Genomic DNA, 15,772 nt, shown 5'->3' with positions numbered 1-15,772 from the left:
TTTAAGTTTAATTTCCTAATAGTGCTGGAGTATTTCTTTTCCACACCCACAAAACTACAATTCTTACATTTGTTACTATTATCACTACCGTCACAAGAAAAAAACAATTCAGAATCAGTCGGTTTACTAATAAGACCTACTGTAGATGCACAATCACAGAGCGTGCTACTTCAACTACAATCAGTAATATGCATAAAACTGCATCTTCGAATAAACCTATGTTTTTCCTTAACCTTCAGAAGCTTGCTGTGACATTACATTTATCCAATGGGTTCTGGCACAATTTTTAAAACGTGACGCCGGTGGTTTCCAGACAGACGGCTCTGACGTCAGCATGCCACTGTGGGGATGGTTGGGAATAGGGATTTGTCAGGCTAGGCTGCTGATAGAATCTTCCTGGAGATATACATAGCTGCGTGACTGTGTGGAAAAGGCAACTGGTAACAACAACAACAAAAAACAAGCTTTTCATGCCGAGAATGCTAAAAAATACATTATTATATTAATAATTTAAGCTACGGTGTTAACAGAAGCTTGGCTTTATGGTGATGTACACACCCTGCATGCAGCATTGGTGAAGCGGGCAGTCCGTTAATAATATCTTAGCACTAGACCCATGTTTGTTGCTCGGAATTGTTAAATAATTTTAAACGTTATACCGTAATTGTTATATTTAAATGCTTTTTAATGAGTCGGTGTTATTTGAAGAGTTGAATTTACTGTTTTTTTTGGTATGAAAAGTGTGCACACTTCAGGGTAAAAATTGCATTCCCTCTGTAACTTCAGGACAAAATATGCATGAAATCACGCAGTTACACGTGTCTATGTTTCAGTCCCCAATAGCAGGATTGCAGATCGGAGTTAAATTAATCGAGAGCACAGATTCTCCTGGATGGGGCGTTAGACCATCGTACAGTAGGTGTACCGCATATCTAGTGCTGGTACTCTTTTAAATTGCTTAAGCGAGGTGCCCTTACTGTTCCTTCATGTGATCATGTTCCTCATAGGTGTAGACTTAAAATTTTGCAGCACGTATAAACGTCTGTGTACAGCTGTGTAGAGGTATTAAGAGTTCCACTTATTTACTGTTCTATGCACGTAATAGAATGACACGCAAATATATTTCCTCTGGGTGTGTTTCCTTAAAGGAGCCATGGTACAGTAGCTCAGATGGAAAGGGTGTCTAGCCCCTGCCTGGAAATTCCTGGGTTCAATCCCAGGTAGGGGCAAGTGATGTAGCTTGCTCTAATTCCTTCCAGACGGCTCCCAGGACCACCCCACCTGCTTTCAAAATGAGTCCTTCTGGGGGTAATAGGCTGGCTGAAGTGGGATGCTCACCACATTACAGTACCTCCACCTCCAGTGTCGGATGGTCAAGAAGAATGTGGCCCTTGCCCCCAATTCCCCATGGGCCTTTATGGCCTGAAAATGGACCTACTGTACTTACCTTATGTTGCCTTAACAGGTTTCTGTGCCTTTGAGATGACAAAACCCTCAAATGTAGACGTATGTTCATACATGAATATGCACTGTTTGTGTTCAAACTAAAGTGTGTTTTTTACCTTTGAGTGCATATAACATTTAAGAATATAAATGCTGCCTTGGTCCAACGACTACGAAAGGATGACATTTTAGATGCGACTAACAATGGTTTAGGGCTGCTCAGATTTCTTATAAGATTTAATCATCTGAAGAGCAGGTTTAACCATAGCCTGGGCCTTTTTATTGTAGTTGCAGTAGTTTTATTGCTTAATTTGTAGAACATTAAAAGACGCTAATTACTTTAGGTATCTTACTTAGACCAGAGCTAATGGTATAGTGTACCTCCCCGTATCTAGTAAGAACAATTTCCTTTACAAGCATAGCCTTTTTGCTGTTTGGGGCTTTTGTAACCTGACAGTAAATTTAGCAAAAAACCTTGCAGATATCGAATGCAGTGCCTTGAGAATTAGTTAGATAAGGTCTGTATGATGAATCACAGAGCATGGTTTTGAATCAGTTTTAACCCATTCAGTCGAGCATACGAAACAATAAAACAGAACATTTCAAAATTGGTTTACAGAAAAAGTTTGCTCCAGCAGTTATTTTAACCATGGTTCATTTAGGCAGAATTTCAAGGATATGGAAACATTGAAGAAATTTCATATTCTGAGTTGATATGAGCAGACTTTGTCAAACAGGTTAATTATTGCTTGGATTAATAAGCCAATGTTATTGAATATACTTCACTGATCCCTGAAGAATAGGATATGTGATACATGAGGATTAAAAAGATTCGAGCAAACTCTGATGGTCTGAAAGACCTTTTTTGTTTTTTATTATCCATCCTGATAAAGGCTTAGAGTTACTACTAGATGCATAACAAAGGAATTAGATTGGAAATTATATCCACACTTTATTTACAGAGAAAAATCAAATCATTTATGCCTTGTTAAGTTTTCCCAAGGTTAGTCATAAGCGTTGCCTCTTTCAACCTTTAAATTTGCCATATGTTCTGTTATGCAGGATTCAAAAGGATGAAATGGGTTTAATAGAAAGAAAAAGTCTACAAAAGTAGGAAAATTATGAATATTCAGAGTAATAAAGTGGCCTCTCTAAATATTGAGAAGGAAGTCCTTTCCTTTGGGTATGTTGTTAGTTATTCTCAAGGGTTACAGCGCAATTTCAGTAGTTGTTCTTTTATAAAACATTGAAAATGAAATGATTAATTTCCGCTATTAGTGGCGGATTAGCATGCCATTGTGGCTGGAAACTCCAAATCTGTGAGCATATATTATCTCAAAATAAAGCTTGGTTTGCAAATCCTTTACCGCAGATGGTAGGCTATGTCAGGGATAGTGTTCTCCAGAGGACACGTTTTGGCAACAACAGTCTGAAAGAGGTTCAAATAATCACACTCTTCAAAGAAAACGTACAGTTTTCTTTCAAGTACAGTACATGTGTGAAAAAGTTGAACAAATGAGAAGGCCAGTATGTTCATTAAGCACTTTTTACACAGGTTTCTTTGTTTTACGTTGACACTGCACTCATTTATGAGAAAAAAGAGAGAAGGAAATCTGAATGTGTCCATCGTGGTGGTATTGTATATGGAGTAAGAATTTCTGTTGGTGGATGTATACTGTCCGCCATCTTATTAATTTCTTCTAAACCAATGAATAGGCTGGTTTGTGTACATCGCATAGCCTACACAAACTATTGCAAATCATTTGTCAGTCCTTTTATTATATATTATATAGTTTCTTGATATACTGTAAAATACAACTCAGATTTATGAACCTTTCCAATGGAGTGGGGGCTTGGGTTCAACCATGACAAATAAAGTACATAAGTACCTAAGAAATAATTCAGCATCTACAGTTATAAATTATGTTATAAATTGCAGGCTACTATTCTGCTTTCCCTGGAACTCTCTTGGATAGAGTGCTTTCCTGGGGAAATCACATCTTTTCATATTCTAAAGTTAGGATCGACAGGAGCTATTTCAAGGAAATTAGAATGAGAAAGTGATGTCGTAGCCAAAACAAGGAATGGAGTTTCTTGGGCCCTGATGTGGATTAATGATCTGATGCAATGCTGGGCTCTTCCAAATGTTTCTGAGTTACCACTGGGACAGCTTCTGTTACTATCTGTGGTGCCAAGAAACAAGTCAACTTCCGTGGATCACTGAAAGAACAGATGGGCGAATTCCAGGAATTATATCCAATCAGGCAACAAAGCACGTTCTCTGGCTGTAAACTGACAATTGTCAGTATAGTAAACTCTGTATGTTACCATGAAATTCCTTTCTGCAGTTAGGAAGTCAACCTGAAATTCAAGGACCAAAAAACAAAACTTGCTAAAAACTGTAAGATACGAAATGTCAAAATTATAGTTTGTCAAGTCTTACATTAGAGGAGGATTATAATGTTTTTTCAATAGCAGTATTTCTAATAGTGGACATTTTAATACATCTAACAACATTATTAATACACTCTACCACCTCTGCACCCACAGATGTCTAAGCTGTATGTTTTACATTATACATGATATGGCCAATGCTTGTTTAGCTGTGTAGGTTATAAATTGAGTTTGCTTAATCCAGTTGCTTAATTTCCAGTTTTGGCACTGCCTGTGTATTTCTGCCTACTGCACGTGATGGATGATGCCATTCTTCGTTTCTTTGCAGATGGAAAAGAAGTCGCACTATGAAAGACGTGAATAATGCAAGAGAGAATGACAAAGATACAGTGTGGTAGGTCCAGTCAGTATTTTTGTTTTAATAAATTGACAAATATTATTAGTCTAGCAGATTCCACAATTGTTTTTTTTTTTCCAATTTATCAGTAGTTACATGCTCTACAATCCCAAACATGCTTAATAGTACTGCTGTACAATTGTTAAGATTTAGGATACATAAGGTTGGTTACATATTTGCTGAGGGTAATATTTTCTTCATAGTATAATTCTTCTAGCTTTCTTCTTTATCACTTTACCTAGCTCTTGATAAGATTTACAGGTAGGCAAAATTTATCTACACATCAGGATTCGCTTTACTGTGTTATTTTGTTCAGTTATCCAATCAAACAAATATCTAAAAGTACACATATGTATTCAGAAGACTGTTCTTGAAAAAGACAAGGATAGAAGTCTTAATTCGGTAGTGGATCCAATTGCCCACTTAGTAAACTATAAATGAATAAAATAGTGCAACTTTGATGTAAACATACAGTATAAAAAGCTATTATCTGTCTTTTGTGTCAATACAGTATAAATTAAATGGTTTTCAGGCAACTTCAAAAAGGTTTCAGTTAATAACTTTCAACATATGTGTGCTGTTGACCGGGTAAAACATTTCAATGAAAGAAACACGTTTATATATCTATCCAGATTTCTCTGTCATGCTTTTTATCTCTCCCCTGCTTTGTTTTTTTATGTTTTGTTATTTCTATCTTTTGTTGTGTTCTGTTAATTAATGAAAGAGACTGCAGTGAGTGTAGCTGACTTAGTAATTAAAGGTTCTTTTTAGATCATGTTGGCCCAGTGGAATTAGGGAGTACACCATCCTCCTCTCCATACAAAAAAAAGAGTTTCATTATCCCTCAGGGCGAATGGTGCAGAGAGCTGTGAGAATGATGCACCCATGAGCAGGGGTTTCTCACTGGAAGACTTGCTTGATGAAGTGGAAAAGATCGGCACTGTCACCACTGGAGATAAAAAGGTAGGTACTGTGTTTGCTCCTTGAATTAGAACAAAATATTCACATTATCTTGCATACAACAAAGTATGATGTCATTTGATGCTACTTTTTTCTCAGAGGTGGTGTTTGTGTCATTCCTGGTGCTGCTTTAGAGAGAACCTGTGTTTTTTTACATTAAGCTCATTGTTTTCAGGGGTAAAGTTCAGGGTGCATAGAACTTGCTCTGACCTTTGGAGACATACAGTAAGGATTGTTCTGGAAAGGATCTATATGGAATCGTAGCATCTCAGTAGTTAACTGAGTCATACTTTGTTAAAATTTAAAAACACGTGTGGAAAGACAGCAACGAAGTAGAATGTGCAGGAAATGGATGTCTGTGCAGTTTATTAAAAAAGAGGGAAATTAAGGACTGAATATTCCACGCTAGACCTAGGTTTTCATGGAATAGAAGGGTGTTTTAGGAGAGGCCTCTCATGGCCACCCGGAGCAGGAGACATGAGTCTAGCACTCTCATCAGCAGTGTTAAACTTGGGCTGGACATCCAGACTTAGTCCGTGTCAGTCACACTTAACGCAGAGGATGATCTTGAGCACAATCAGCAGTCACGGTGGGAAATTCTAAATTCACAATAACATGACAAGACATGACTGGGATACTTCTGTGGAATTCTGCTCTGGCAGCAGGTGACATAATCTCCCTGTGAGAGGAATCGTTAGGCTTTCCTATTAAATGTGTGTATTTATACATGATTAAAGAAACCATCCAAACAAATAGTATGCCATCACAGTTTTTGACAGAAAGTCTCATGCATCCCCTTTAAAGCTGTTAGTAATTGATGTAGAAAAAACGCAGGGTTTCCTCGCAGCTGAATCATCAGGTCTTGGACAAATACTGCATCCCTTCATTGCTTGTAGAAGTTGTTTAGAAATATCATTTCTAAAGATTAATAAAGGGATTGGAAACCATTTAATTTTCAAAGTGAAAAAATACTTACTGCCTGAATGAGTGCAAACTAATGAGCAGCCCCTCCATAACAAAAATAACACAATGATGGCTTGATACTTCCATCAAAAAGCAATGTGTTTCAAACACAAAGCTCTTCGTTGGGCAGCATCATAGGTAGTCTGCAGCTTTGATCAATCTATGCACGTGGACCTCAATCAGTGGTCCATCAGTGTCAGATTTTAACTTCCAAAGAGCCCTGGAATTGTTCTTTCAAAAACCCAGGAGATTTGGCTTTTTGAGGGGAAATTGTTGGCTTTGTGAAGGAGGAATAAGTTGTTTAAGCACTTTATATATTGTATATTTAAAGTTATGTCTAATTTTATGTATATCAAATTATTCTAAGCTATTTATTGTAGTGCACTGTAGTGTTTACTGTTTAAATAGTTACTTTGTAATCATTCTTTTTCTGCAACAACCAAGAACCGGTACTGCAAACCTCTGTTTATGTTTTCATGCCATACTGAGGCGCGCCGTGCCACTTTGTCATCTCTGGGGGGTAACCACCTGGCCTATGCCTTTTCCTTCAGGGAAGCCTATCCCTGGCCACGTGACTCTCAGCCGGATAAGCGGTTATTGAAAGTGATGTAATGAAGATGAATTGAACTTGGCATCCTCATGTACACATCAAACAACATATTAAGAATTACAACTTGAATACTTGACATGTACAGTATATACCGTATGTCGCTCATTTTTCAAATATCTGCAGTGGAATGTACTTCCCCCGACAATGTGAACGTGAATTCACAATGTGAGGGCTCCCGTAAGTACTCAACAGTAAGGCTGTACTGTATCCTCTGTTTTCCCATTTCTGCAGGCAGAAGTAGTGGTGAAACTGTGGAAGAATGGATTCACAGTGAATGACGAGGGACTCAGGAGCTATTCTGATGATGAAAACCAGCAATTCCTGGACTCAATTAAGAAAGGGCAAGTTACCAAGTATTCTTACTTTTGTAGTTCAAGTAGGTAGCTGCTTTAGCATGCGCAGGCTGCAAAGGAACAAGTAAAGGTTTATTCCATGCTGAAAAGAGAAGAAAAGACACTACTTCAGGACACCTGAAAAAGGCTCCACAGTTGAAAAGTTGTTTCTTTTCCTGTTCTGTTACCTGAAGAAGGCTCCAGAGCCTAAACTTTGTGTTTCTTTTCTTCTCTTTCCACCATAGAATAAAACTTTACTTGTTCTTATTTTTGTGTTGTTAGTGCATTGGGTGCAATTGGAGGAAAGACACTTGGGACAGATTTGTGAAAACTTTCAACAGGACATGTATTTCGTATCATGTTGGATCACTGTTGATATTCATTGTCTGGGTTTTATATTTGGATTTTCAGTCTAAAGAAGAAACAAAAGAAATATTGTATCACTTAGTTTTTCTGAAATACCTTCACATATTCCTTGTTTCCTATTATTAGTCAGTGGACACATAATTAATATAAAGCTTTTTGCAACTTTCAGGCTATTCAATTAGTTTATATTACTTAATTTACAATATATAGTATTAAGCATTTGGTAAAACAAAAATATTATTCTACAGTGGTTGCCCATATGAGGACCAAGAGCCTAGGATGGGTGTATAGGTAGTGAGGAATGTAAAGGCATTGAATAGATTTGGTATAAAGATACATGCATGTTCCATATCATGGGTTACATGCTTCAAGGTTAACCTTTCAACAGATTCACTTGGGAATACAGCTTAATGTGAGAGTCTGTACATATTCTTCAGGTGCTGTGGAAGCAGTGTATTCCTTACGAGAAGTTATAAATAAATCTTTCACCGAATGCTAGACAGTGACCCAACAGGTTGGTTTAGTTTGGTTTATTGAGCAGGGACAGCTTTTAAGGTGCAATATCTATGACTTATGGGATATGAATTTTAATCTCAACATTAGAAACGTTAACACTAAAAAGCAGAACGGTCTACAGAGAGCACAAACTTTACTTCTGTTAAGTAAAAGTAATATATTTAATAGACGTCTTTATTCTTTTAATGTCTGTTGCTAGTGACTTTGCAGAGGCATCAGTCTGGCTGGTGAATTGTTAGCAATCGCTACCAATCACTATTTATCATCTGTCTGGTAGCCCTTTCAGCAGACATCGATTTAAGAGGACTGACCATATGTATACATTTTCATGTATAGAGAGCATAGCAACCAGGGTGGCACAATGTGCAGTGTTTAGTATTTCTTCCTTGCTGGGCTGAGTTTCAATAGGTTTCTTACAGGTGCTCTGATTTTCTCCCACTGTCCAAACACATACTGGTGGGTTAAGTGGCTCCCGGGAATATTTGCCCTGGTGTGAGTGTGTGAATGTCCGTGTCCATGTGTCTTCCCTGTGATGGACTGGCATCCTGTCCAGGGTGTATCCTCCCTTGCATCTGTTGCTTGCTGGGATAGGCTCAAGCTCCCCCCCACTATCCTGTGCTGGATAAGCTCTTATTATCTTACAAACTGTGGTTTTGGGGCACTGGACTGGCAGAAACTTTTGAACTTCCAAGATATTCATGGTTTCTTTAGAAATGTCCTCTCTTAAAGTTGTTTAGACTTGGATCATCTTTGATTTTCTATCGTGTTTAAACACCTTGGCACAATACTTCACTGTCAGTTAAAAAGAGAGAGGTCCCCTTAGCATAGGAACAATAGATCCATGAGTTTACTTTGCAGTACATCCTTTCTTGCACAACAGTTACCATCCATCGACCCTGGAAAGAACAGAACATTATTTGTCATCCACAGTGCACACATTCAGTTCTGCATGAATTGTCAGAATACATGCATACTTCACTTAATGACAGCAATCACAACACATATGAACTGCACCATAAACACCATCAGAGTAGGTGAGTAATAATACGTTTTTAGGACCCTTGCAAATCCTTTGTTATGGATCATTCTTGTTCCGCTGTTCACATGGCTGCAGGCACACAGCAGTCTGTCTGGACAACTGCCATTATTAGAGAGCTGAGGGAGCTTTGGTATCTTCCTACATTAGTTGGGTACTTTGTCATCTGCCCAGGCACCTGGCAACTGTCCATAACAATCAAAGTTCTGTGATGAACTTAATGTGCAGGGAACAAGATGAATTTGAGATACAAGCACAAACACACCTTTTTCACTTCTTAAAATGTAATTATGCACCACATAGACCAACTACCCCAGTGGATATCCTCATCATTTTGAGTGTGTTCTACAGGAACCTTTAGATTTCTTCATGTGTTGTTTGATATTTCAGTATAGGTCCACAAGTACGAACATAGATGTGCATGCCCTGTCTTGCTGTTATTAACGACCCCCCCCAGAGAATTATGACCTGTTTTATTCTTACAAAGGGAGCTGCCCTTGGAGCTCGAGAGAGCATTTGTGGATGAGGAGCTGGAGGTTAAAGTGGAGGATTTGAAAGATGAAATGTACAAACCCAAGAGGAAGACATTTCACCCCTTCACTGGCCGAGGATACAGACTCGGAAGGTGAGGAACATTTTTTATTCTAAAATATGTAATATTAGGAGGACTAATATTGAGCTGGATGTGTGATGTACCAGGGTAATGAATCCTTGGTTTGTCCCACATTTTCCTAAATTAAAATATATATGTATAGATTATTTTACTTTTAAAATTTACAAACTTGTTTATTAATGTCTGTATGTGTTGTTACAAATTGGTGATCCTCATAAGTATTAATCCTACCACAATACCCATCATTACATGCTTTGAGTCTGTCACTCCTACATCCCTTGTTACAAACTGGTTGAAAGAACCCAACATTGGGCATAAATTGAATTAAATGGGAAAACATTTAGAGAGGAAACTAGGTCCTGCAAGCATGTTGTAAAAGCTAAATAATTATTTATCCCCTATTATTATCCTTATAATGAGAGAACACCAAGTAAAAACATGTGTGTAAGCTTGTGGTCATTTGTTCCCAGCAAACTATTGAACAAGATACAGAGTAACAGACGTAAAAGATGAACAAAAAGTTTATTTACAAGTATTAACAGAAACACACAATATTTGCTACTATTTTTTAACAATTATTTACCAGAACGATGAGTGCCCTATCAGGACGAACTCACACCCTCAGGTGATGCTAACCAAAAAGCAATCTTTATACCTAAACAAAATAGCCCATCAGAGTATATGCAGGATTTCTCTTACCTGGTGGATGCCAGCAAAAGGAAATTACAATTCACAAAACTATAAGACATCTATCCAGTTCCAAATGCAAAGTGCTCATTCTATCTACAAGCTGTTTGTATTTTTGCCTGCCAATGAAAATACCTGCAGATGATAGTTTCTTGGTCTGGCTGGAGGATTTTAAAACACTCCTCTTTTCTTCATCTCCTCTTTAAAGAGTTTATGGGCTATTTATTCTGTTTGGTGACACATTGTATGTATTACTGTATTGCTCACAAAGGGTTGGCTATACTGTAAAAAGGTGCTGTCCTTCGGATGAAACATAAAAATGAGGTCCTGACTCTGTGGTAATTAAAAATCCCATGGTGTATCTTGAAAAGAGTAGAGGTGTTACCCCTAGCGTCCTGGCTGCTACACACTGGCGGTCGTGGAGGGGGTCCCCATTACCTTTAAAGCGCTTTGAGTGGATTTTCCAGAAAAGCACTATGTAAGTGTAAGAAATGATTATTATAATTTTAAATTAAATTTGCACACTACCAGAAATCAAAGTTTATTACTAAATAGTGAGAAAGAACAGAAATGTCAGCAGTTGAATATAAAAACAGTTGAAGTTTATTTTGAATTTTGATATGGATAAGAAATGCATTTTAACTCTGTCAGACCCCCCTGCTAGGGGAAGGACTGTTCTGTCTTTTCAGGTGATCAAGATGTGAGTGAAAACAGGTGAGGGGGCCATTAGAGAACAGTGATCATTATACACAGTTCTTTAAGGTTTATTTCAAAACTGCAGATTGAGCCAAAAGACTATGAAAGATTTTAATCTGTTTTTGTACTGACTGGATAAGACTACAAGGGAACTTGATGCAAAATTCTTAAAGGCACTGACAAGGTGTGGACTAATTTACAATCAATAGTGAAACACAAAGCAAAGCACACAAGTGGAAACTATGGGTAAATGCATTTAAAGCTGAAAAAAGGAGAGGTGTTTCTATGCAGTGTGTTGCTGGAGTCTTGAACAAGCTATTGAATCCATGTTGTGAAAGCTGATATGCTGATTGAATGGTTTCTCTCGTTTTGAACCTTATTTATACAACATCAGTATGAGCCCTTGTAATTATTAGTGGTGCTTGCCAGTGTTCTCAGTACATAATTAGGCCACTAGATGTCTCTTAATCCCCGTTTTTCCCTTCTGAATACTGACTAAGAAGCTTTGTTTTCAATACCTTTGTTTCATGTGTGTGCTTTATTTTGCATTTTTGATCAGATGTGCAAAATATTATGCAAACTCTTTCAAAGAATTTATGTTACCACTGTTACAACACAGAAGACGTTCTAGACAGGTAACATTAAAATAGTACTCATGATCTTCTGCTATTATGAAATAGAATCCCGCCCCAGATTGCTGCAGTGTTTTTGCTAATAACTAAGTGTCTCTGTAAGTGGAAAATGGTTGGTAATGTGATAGCAGTCCATGGGGAAAATAAAAGGCTGAACCGATTTGCAATGTACAGAACACAAATAAAGTGAATTTGTACAGTAGAATTAAAATCAGGCCAGAGGAAAATCTCCTTGATGCAGGGAGAGGGTAAACCACGCAAAAAATAATATATGCAGTATTTACACCTTCCAAATCCAAAGATTCTTCTCACAACAAATGCTCAGAAAGACAGAGAACACAGAACACTGTTTCAAGGTAGAAATGATGTGCCTGCAGATAATAATGTAGGCTTTAAGAGAACTTCAGGGCCCTTCGATCACTTCGCTTCTATGAACCCTCTGACACCTGGACACAGTTGGATGCTCCTCTTCAGATTTTCCTTTGGACCTCAGGCACACCAGGAGTTTGTGTCAAAGTCAGGGCGCTTCTCGACAGGTGTGATTGTTGACAGATTCAAAAGAGTTTGAAAATGGCATATTGAGTTGTGTTCTCACCAAACATCATTTTACAGATTGCTTTTAAACAGGACAAGCTGTCATCTAGCACAGAGCCTCTCCTTAGGAAAACTAATAATTCCTGATTGTTCTGAACCTGAACTTGGTCTGGCTATCATGAACCTCGATTCGATTCACTGTGCCGAAAGGTTTTGCATCATCCACAGCTGTATGTGATTCTTCCGATGAGTGTGGACAGCTGTGCCTTCATGGAAAACCACTCAAAGCCTCTGGATCTCAATTTAGCTGAAAACATGTTTGTATAACAGTGATGTTTGAAAGAAATCGACTTCTATTATAGCAACTTCTCTGCACCTCTCAATATAGAAAATTGTTTTCTTTCAAGATGTGTTTATTTTTAATATAGCAAAAAATTATCATAGAATCAGTAAAAATCAAAGCTACAATATAAGCTTGGAACTACAGTATAAGGTTCTTAAGAATGTCTTAATATCATTATGTAGCAGGACAGAAAATAGAAAATGTTTGTTGGTCAAGTGGCAAAAATAGCTGCAGACAATCTACTGCTTGGCTCTTATAGGATTGCCAGGCTAAGTGAGGTATGAGAAGATTGTATTTAGAAAACATGACCATGTATTTAGAAAAAACAATCACTGCCAATCCATGTATATTAAAAATAAAATCCTTTAGAGCCAAGTGTGTATAAGGCAATACAAGATTACACGCTGTTGGTACAAGCATAATAGAAAGATATTTTCAGAGTTCTAGGAAGACAATTTGTAGATGCATATTTAAATTTGAACTGTTGCTTTACATAATTTACGTAACTTTTAAGCTTCTTTTTCTTGCATTAAATGTATTTTTACTTCCATTCCCAGCGTTGCTCCCACAGTGGTAACGAAGGACACAGAAGGACCTCCAGTCCCTTCTCTGGAGGTGAACCACACGCAGCCTGTCACCAGTCTTCAGATCTGGTTGGCAGATGGAAGAAGACTCGTGCAGAAATTTAACCTTGCTCACAGGTGGGTATGTGGTAGAGAACTTACCAGGGTGTTCAGGAAGGAATGAGGGGACCTCAAGTCAATAAGTCTTTACAGATGTTCTGGCAATGCTTTCATTGAATGGGACTACAAAACACTGTGATAAAGCCTTTATAAACATTACACAACATGATACAACAACGTGATAATGGGTATAATTACAGTGTGTCTAATTATTTATGATAAAACCTACTGTATATATTTATGAAAAAGAAGAATTTACATGAATATTTGAGAACCACTGTTACTGAACGTGGAAGCTCAATGGCAGTTCTCGAGTGCATAATGGTGTGCTCCATAATTTTTTCCTGATTTCTACCTGGAGTTCTGGTCTTACATTTTGGTTGAATATGTCTCATTATGAATCAATACGAATAGTCACTTGGATGTAACGCCATTTTTACAAAAAGTTATGATAATGATAACAAAAAGGATTTGGTGAGCTTAAATGGATTGCAGGCTTCATCCAGTTGTCTTAAAAGTACTGTATACTGTATGCAAGCAAGCACTGACTTGTGTCCCAATATCTATGGTCGCTTTAAAACACTGGGTTGAATGCAAAGTATGTTTTTGTTGTAAAAAAAATGTATGCTTCAGTTACCCAAAAATAGAACATGTCATACGGTATTTATAATTCATTTTAATGTAATACCAAATGACTATAAAGCAAAAAAGTTTTCCAGTATCTTTGGAAGACAATGTAAATTCCTCTTTAAATACATGTAACATAGGAAAACACAAAAATCTGTAATGTTTCTGTTATCTTCTGCGGGTAGGATAAGTGATGTCCAGGACTTCATTGAAAGAGCTCAGGGAACTAACTCACCTTTCATCCTCACAACATCCCTGCCACTCCGTGAGCTGAAAGAAAAGGACCTCAGTTTGCAGGAGGCGAATCTGTCCAACGCAGTGATTGTGCAGAGGCCTCTAACAGCTGAAGCCCCTTTTGGACACTCCTGACTGACGGCAACCTGTTTCTGCAGAGACCATTCTTCAAGAACCCTGCGAGACCAGGGACGTCTTGGAAAGAAAATATGAAACTTGATCTTCCAAACCCAGAAGGGATATTGTACATTCAGAATGCCTTCTCAAAACACAATACCTTAGTTAAATTTATTTGTACACTTATGTTTTGTTCTTGGGAAATTAAGTGGTATGTAAATACCTTTAATACTCTCTGAACAGACTGTAAATTAATTTAACAGAATGCTTGTTGTAAATAGTATGGAAATAAAAAGATTCTGGTTAAAGTGGGGAAAAAATGTGTTAGTGAGGTTGGAATATTTGTAGGCTAAACTGAATTTGTGAAGTAATTTTTGTTGCATCTATAAAAAGTGATTTGATACAAGTGCAGGATTGTCAGTTACAGCTTTTCTACATTTATGGAAATGATGACAATTTGATTCATTTATTTTAAAAATAATATTTTAAGAATAATATTTTAAGAATAAAGATGTCTCCCGGGTCTCCTGACTTGCTCAAAGGCGTGGCCCAAGTGCAGGTTGAGGTCTATTTGCTTGGGTCATGTGACTAGTCTGCTGTGACTGGGCATCCCCAAGCAGCTGAGCATTCTCTCCAGGGACTTCCTGTGAGCTGCCTGTGATTGATGTGCGTCTCTCCCAGTTGGCACAAAAAGGTATGTGGTTCAAAAGTCGGCAGGTGGGAGGAGTCTGTCAGCATTTCAATTACGTACAAAATTAAAGTGGTCTATTCTTTGTCAATGGGTGCAAAGGGGGCCCAAGGAACCTTGTTTCTATGTACTTCTCTGAGTAATTTGTCTCCAGATTCAGCAGTACCCACTTAATCTAATGTGTACAGGTTCTTTTATTCTCTGAATTTAGGTTACTGTAACCACTTTAAATCACTTGATGTCCTTTAGTGTCTTTTGAACCTTGTAAGTTATTAAGAGTTTGTTTTCACTTTTCCAAAAAAGTGTGACTTCTTGTAATGTAAACTGTTATCAGTAAACAGGACATTTTAATACATAATGTGATGAACTGTATATATTGTACTGATCAGTCTTGGAGAGCTAGTGGTAAATGACAAATTCAGAACAAACCAAACTCACCAAAAGATAATATATAGTTGCAGTTTTACTTAACATTGAAGGGGAACTATAAAGATTAATTGTGCCATGATTTGGAAACAACCCATTTCACTTATCAATAGTTAAACACGGGAAGAAGAAACATGACAGCTGAAAGCAAGCTGGGATGAAAGTTGGTGCTGCTTACTGATCTTCAGAAAACCATGTGGAACAGACAGCTCACAGGCGGCTTTCTGCTGAAATGGAGCAAGAGGCATCTCCAACATGATTGCTTAATTCAGAGCATGCAGTGAAAGCCCTCAGGAACACAGGGAGAACATGCACGCTCGAGCAGATACCCAAAGCCTGAATCAACCCCTAGACTCCAAAGCTGAAAAACAGCTACCGGTGATACTGCCTGTGATAATCTGCAGATGATCTTCTCTGACATCCAGCTTTTCATGCAACCATTCTTTTCTTGGTAATTATCATACATTTTTAACAG

The 15,772-nt window shown here is 37.7% G+C and overlaps 1 protein-coding gene across 2 annotated transcripts; it reads left to right on the top strand.

Annotated features, from left to right (window-relative positions):
- The first annotated feature begins 334 nt into the window (after window positions 1-334).
- ubxn2a (UBX domain protein 2A) lies at window positions 335-15,229 on the top strand. Of its 2 annotated transcripts, none has more exons than XM_015351420.2 (7): window positions 335-440; window positions 4,166-4,231; window positions 5,083-5,197; window positions 6,999-7,108; window positions 9,505-9,642; window positions 13,080-13,223; window positions 14,018-15,229. In XM_015351420.2, exons 2-7 carry the CDS (start codon window positions 4,185-4,187, stop codon window positions 14,199-14,201), a joined length of 738 nt encoding a protein of 245 aa, XP_015206906.2. In that variant the 5' UTR covers window positions 335-440; window positions 4,166-4,184; the 3' UTR covers window positions 14,202-15,229. The 2 variants fall into 2 exon arrangements, with proteins under 2 accessions (XP_015206906.2, XP_069055214.1); XM_069199113.1 differs by having other exon boundaries at window positions 6,999-7,112; window positions 9,509-9,642.
- Window positions 15,230-15,772: the final 543 nt, after the last annotated feature.

This window comes from Lepisosteus oculatus, chromosome 2, assembly GCF_040954835.1.
Source record: "Lepisosteus oculatus isolate fLepOcu1 chromosome 2, fLepOcu1.hap2, whole genome shotgun sequence".
Taxonomy (NCBI): Eukaryota; Metazoa; Chordata; class Actinopteri; order Semionotiformes; family Lepisosteidae; genus Lepisosteus; species Lepisosteus oculatus.
Note: the sequence above shows the minus strand (reverse complement) of the source record. Positions and strands in the feature narration are given on the sequence as shown.

Bases quoted from the DNA above. Each gene is read 5' to 3' on its own strand.
- ubxn2a (XM_015351420.2), top strand. From the start codon at position 4,185: ATGAAAGACGTGAATAATGCAAGAGAGAATGACAAAGATACAGTGTG. The intron at 4,232-5,082 runs GTAGGTCCAGTC...ATTATCCCTCAG, and splicing joins AATGACAAAGATACAGTGTG to GGCGAATGGTGCAGAGAGCT. The intron at 5,198-6,998 runs GTAGGTACTGTG...CCATTTCTGCAG, and splicing joins TCACCACTGGAGATAAAAAG to GCAGAAGTAGTGGTGAAACT.